Genomic DNA, 5,703 nt, shown 5'->3' on the forward strand with positions numbered 1-5,703 from the left:
ATTCATTTACTATTCCAATACTAGAATTTGCAGGCAGAAGTGCCAGTTACAAGCCAGAGAAATAATTATCTCTACTTTCTTCCTGGCATGTGTATTACTGAGCAGAAGACCCTGACAGGGAAAATCAAAAGGTTACTGCTCTGTCATCTTGTTATTCTGAAGCCTTCTCTTTGTGACTGTTCATGAGTATCTAAATATTGTAATTTCAGAAAGCTAGCTCTTATGACACCATTTTCCTTCAAGAGCATCCCAGTTTTCTTAAATAAGCCAGACTTACTATATTTTGTCCATAGGAATGATATGAACTTCCCTGCTGGCTCAGATGGTAAAGACTCTGCCTGCAATGCAAGAGAGACCCTGGTTCAATCCCTGGGCTGGGAAGATCCTCTGGAGAAGAGAATGGCTGCCCACTCCAGTACTCTCACCTGGAGAATTCCATGGACAGCAGAGTCCATGGAATCACAGAGTCGGACACAACTGAGTGAATTTCACACTCACACTCATAGGAAATGATATAGTCAATCCCTTCCATTACATCACTTTTATTTGAAGCAAAAGGCTAATTTCATAAACTGCACCTGAAAACTTCTTGGAAATAGTTTGAGGTGAGAACTTTGCCCCAATATTCCTACATGTATTTTATACAAGCCAGTATCAATCCCCAACTGAAAAATCCTAGAACTTATCACTTCACATCTAAAGTACAATTAAGGAGAGATTTTGAAAAAATACACATTTGATAGCCAAAATAGTCATTTATTAATAATTTAAGGTTTTACATTCTTATAATAAAATTTCAGCTCAGAACTTTACACCATGAACATATGGAGCCACTTGTCTCCTTCCTTCACAATCATATGCATGTCGCCTATTGAATGAGTACCCATGCTCACTTTCACATACACACACACACACGCTTCCAGTTTCACACAAATTGTTTTTAAAAAGGAAAGAAACCAACCCAAAGTATTGCATTTGAGGTGACACTCCCTGAAGAATTTTGTACAGAGGTAAGATACTGTTTAGCACAGCTGAAGTTTCAACAACAAAAAAGTGAGCCCATGATTTTGGTGTCTTTCCAAGATATCCACTCTGAGACAATACAAACCGAAATATTTACAAAGATAAGGCAGAGTCAAACTACATTAAGGAGAAAAAAAGTCACAAGGAAGATACATGAAAGAGACTGAAGACTGCACCATAACAAGGTCTCCATGATCATTAAGTGTCCATGAAAATGTCATTCAGAATTGGTAACGTTGAGCATGCTGCAAATATATCCTTTGGATTCAAAAAAGAGCAGAAGTTTCCATTATTTTTAAGTGGCAAACTGCTCTTTCTCCCTTTGGATGATTTCTTTTAAACCCATCAAAGGAAAAACACAGTTCAAACAAACAGTCAAGTGATTTAAGATCAAATATTTACAATAATCAAATGGAATATGAGATTCATTTGATTGATTATTTATTTTTGTTTGTTTTTTGCAAACTGACACTACAAACACAGAGCTGAAACCTCTCTTTGGCTCCTTTATATGCAAAATTGAATCGGTCTTCACTGAAGACAATATAGAATCAGTTCCAGATGCAAAAGAAACAGTCATACAAGGCCCGAAAGAACACATGCTCCTACCCTACCATTTGGTCCTACCCTATGTACCTGGAAGTCCTCGAATTCCAGTCCCTGCAGGGGTAGGCTGTACACACGGGTGTGGAGCGAACCTACGGCCTGGGTCTATACAGCAGGTCCTGTTCTTCCAACAGGAAGGGAGCAAATCTCTCCCTTGGGAATAGCCAATTCCTTACGTGGTAACCTTGTCTAATACAGACAGCTGGTGTCCTACTGACACCTGGGGCCACATACAAAGAAAGCAGCCTGGCTGATGCTGCTAAGAGAAACTGCTAAGGATCGACTGGACACATTCCAGCTGGGGGGGCGGGGGCCTTCACGTGGATTGCAGAGAGTCCACCTGGTACACATTCTGGTTGGAGGGGGTGGTGAAATAGAGCTGCTGTGTGGGCACGCGGTTGTCACAGGGGCTGCTCAGTCCCAGCGTCCTCTCGAAGTCCAGCAGCTGGCCCATGAAGTTGAAGTTGGGGGAGATGTTGGATTTCTTCATCTTCACAATGTCATAAGCATCGTTCATCGACAGATTGAGCTTCTGCATAAGGTAAGCCACAGTCACAGTGACCGAGCGACTGATGCCAGCTAAGCAATGCACAAGGACGCCACAGTTTTTGCCCCGGGCTTCATCTGTAAACAGAAAAATAAAAGGGAAAAATATCAGTAGACCGAAAACCCCCCTTTGTGAACAATCAGTCTAAAACCTGAGTAATAATAATACTAAAGATTAAAAAATAATTGTGTGTGGCAGCTGAGCCCTGCAGGCAGCAGAAAATGTTATCACTGGGCTAAAACATGTACACTGGGCACAATTACATATTTCAGATATTTTCTGAAAAGGGAGCTTTTGTATTAAGTTTCTGCCAACACAAAACCCCTTAATGTGTGCATTCTTTGCCTCAGCATGTGAATACCAGAAACCCTGCAATATGGTCGTGAATGCCTTTTATACAGACAAGCAGACTGCAAGGGTCTATTAAATTATTCTCCAACTGTTGTGCAGCTAACAATGGAGGTATTCAGGCATTTTAAAAAAGAGAGAGGGAAGTCACAGGGGACAGCCCATTAGGAGGAACAGGATGTCGACATGGCCTGAAAATGAGTTCCTTTGTAATAGGAAATGCATTACAATGCCTGGAGATTCGCTTCTCCAGGCTTTCAGCCCACAGTTCTTCCTGCTGGGCTCAGGTTACCCTCACTGTCTCACTGTGAACCGGTATCACAGTAACATTCAGTTGGATTACAGCATCTCGCATTCACGGAGCTTTCCAACAAACTAACTTGGTATCCTAAAACAACTCCCAGGTCGGTCTTTTAAAATTATAAAGCCATGCCAGGATTCCTGTCTACCAAGAGTACTTCTACCTGGCCCTCCTCCAGTCCAAAGATGGTGGGAAAATTCAGCGGTCTACGTACAAATGGCCCCTCTTTCAAATGACTGGAGACAAGAGTCAAACAACGGACAAAATTTGCAACACACCTGTGGTCCGCAGCCTTGTCAAAAGGCACTTTTTTTTTTTTTTTTTTTTAAAGCAAGAAGCTATACCAGAATCAAGAACCGTCCTGAAACATTTGAGACCTGCAGTCCCACAAATTAGCAAGCAGCCAGAAAGATGAACAGCTTAAACTCTAAGAATGGTGAGGAATTCTGCGTTTAAAGCCTGGGCGAGAATTGTTCATTAGTCTCACCTATGAAAGAAATGGCCTCAGGGAAAAACTGGGACAGGTTTTGGCTCCAGTGATCCGAGATAGGGATCTGCTTGTATTTGAACTCTCCTGCATTCTCAAAGAGATTCGGCAAGTTGGGGGTGACGTTCAAGATGTACTTGATGCCAAACTCCTCCAACACGTCCAGGTTGGTGGAGTCCTTGGCACAGCCCAAATAGAGGAAGGGCAAGATCTCCACGGGGAAAGAAGGCTGACTGTTGGACAGAGGGCTGCCATCCGAGTCCGTTGCACTATTGGGGTCTCGGTCAAGGTCAGACTCAATGTCCGAGGAGGAGTCGGAGCTGATCCGCAGGCCCCCGAGCCCCAGCACCGGCAACGGTGGCGAGCTGCTGCTACACGAGCCGTCTAGATTGGTCTCGCAGTGCAAGGCGAACTCGGCTTGGAACTTACTGAAACCACCTGCCAGGAGGAGAAAAACAATCATGTAACCCGAGATCCCGTAGTAGTTTTCACAGCTTTGAGAGCCGCAGCCGCACGTAGAAACACACCACAGAACTCTACCAACCCCCATACACGCGAAACCAAATATAAGAGAAAGACACTTAAATGTGCACCCTTGGGAACAGAACAAACGGCCCGCCTCCCCGGGGAACCCTCATTCTTTTGAATCCGGAAATGCACAAAATGGCAACTTTTCCGAATATCTTGAAGGGCTAGAAGGTGCCAATCTGCACCAAAACCGTCCTGCAAAATCTGAATCAAAAATCGAACGACAGAAACTAGGGAAAGGGGAAGGACATTTCGGGTAGAAAGCAGAGGTGGTCAGGAAGAAAGGGCCCATGAGTGCGGCCGGAAGAGGGCCGGTTCCGCGCGGGCCAAGCTCGTGGGTGCGGGACTCGCGAGGTCCGCAGGTGGGGGTCAGGCAGACAACCGCCGGGCGCAGCAGTGGGTTCAGAATGGCCGGCCGGGCGCCCTGCCTGCAGCCGGCAGCTCGGTGTCCTCCGCCTGGCCCCCCGCGCGGAGCCCCCGGCTCGTACCTTCCAGGTAGAACGCCCGGCAGCCCTCGTCCTTGAGCTTCTTGAGCAGCAGCCCGAGCACCGACTCGCCGCCCGTATTCTCGTTCCAGTCGCTGCTGCTCTCATCGTAGAGCACCACGGTGTCCGTGCCGCAGCGCCGCGTGAAGCGGTCCCGGTCCTCGCCGCGCGTGAACAGCGCGCGCACCGGCAGGTTGCCCTTCTGCAGGCGCCGTAGCATGATCCCCGGGATGGCCACGTTGATGGCCGACTCGATGTGGGACGACTCGTAGAGCTCCTGCGGCCGGCAGTCCATCAGCAGCAGCCGCTCGTTGCCCAGCTCCAGCTGCTCGTTGAGCCACGCCACCGTCTTGCTGATCGCCATTTCCGACGCGAAGGGCACGGGTCTGAGCGTATCTATCATGGGGGTCGAGCTGCCGGAGAGGGCGGGGTGCCTATCAGACGCCCCTCGGGGCAGGCAGAGGCCGAGCGCGCCGCGGGAAGCCGCCGCTCTCGGAGCGGGGTTGGAGTCCACCTCGCTCTTCCCAAGCCGGGATAGCGGTTGGGGCAGGCGAGACCGAAGTGAAGCCGGCGGTTCCCTCTGCACCCGGCTGCAGCCGCTCGTTCTCGGTGTCAATGAATCTCCCTGAATGAAGCTGCCCAGACAGTTTTGTTCCTCCAGGATGAATGAAATCCGATTAATTCGGACTCCGTGCTACAGAGAAGGGAGGAAAGAAAAGTCCAGCGGCTCCTAATCCTTCGCTCCAAGACTGCACCTCAAATCCACCCGGCCGTCTTTCTCCTAGGATTATTCAAACCTCGATTGCTCACTCTCCCTTGGACACGGCGCTCGCACACCCCCTGCGCGAGGCAGCTCCTCAATGGATACAAACAGCGAGCGTCTCAATGGATACATTCTCCGGGCCAGCCAATGAGCGCTCTGCGGAAGGGGCTGTTGCCGTGGGGACGGGCCGGCTGGAACAGGTTGTGTTGATGAATTGTTAATGAGTTTGTCATTCACAAAAACGGAAAGGAATTTCCGCTCCGGATAAGCCCCAGTGCAAACAAGCTGCAACAGCGGGCTCCGCGGGAGGAAGGAGAAAGAAGAGGCGGCGGCGGCGGAGGAGGAGCAGGGCACAGAAACCGGGGCACTTCAGTTGTCTCATGTTTCCTTCTGTTGAGAGTTCACACTTCGCGTCGGAACTTTTGCGCACAAATGGTGCAATTAGCGGGCACAAAAGCCCTTGTTCGCGACGCCTGTGAGCGCAAGCTAGCTTTAGGGAAACTTGTGCTGACTTTTTCCCTTTTCTTCCCTTTAAACTCATTTGCACTGGAGTTCACGATCGCTCCCCCACCCCCCGCCCCTTAGACAGTGTGTGTGGCATTTGTTTGCCAGTTT

At 48.7% G+C, this 5,703-nt stretch overlaps 1 protein-coding gene across 1 annotated transcript; it reads right to left on the reverse strand.

The window, feature by feature from the left end:
* Positions 1 to 740: 740 nt before the first annotated feature.
* On the reverse strand, positions 741 to 5,703 carry DUSP6 (dual specificity phosphatase 6). The gene is made up of 3 exons (XM_043880855.1): positions 4,329 to 5,703; positions 3,313 to 3,750; positions 741 to 2,253 (listed from the first exon to the last, which is right to left on the reverse strand). Exons 1-3 carry the CDS (start codon positions 4,726 to 4,728, stop codon positions 1,946 to 1,948), a joined length of 1,146 nt encoding a protein of 381 aa, XP_043736790.1. The 5' UTR covers positions 4,729 to 5,703; the 3' UTR covers positions 741 to 1,945.

This window comes from Cervus elaphus, chromosome 3, assembly GCF_910594005.1.
Source record: "Cervus elaphus chromosome 3, mCerEla1.1, whole genome shotgun sequence".
NCBI lineage: Eukaryota > Metazoa > Chordata > Mammalia > Artiodactyla > Cervidae > Cervus > Cervus elaphus.

Bases quoted from the DNA above. Each gene is read 5' to 3' on its own strand.
- DUSP6 (XM_043880855.1), bottom strand. From the start codon at position 4,728: ATGATAGATACGCTCAGACCCGTGCCCTTCGCGTCGGAAATGGCGATC. The intron at 3,751-4,328 runs GTACGAGCCGGG...TCCTCCTGGCAG, and splicing joins CCGGGCGTTCTACCTGGAAG to GTGGTTTCAGTAAGTTCCAA. The intron at 2,254-3,312 runs GTGAGACTAATG...TTCTGTTTACAG, and splicing joins TGAGGCCATTTCTTTCATAG to ATGAAGCCCGGGGCAAAAAC.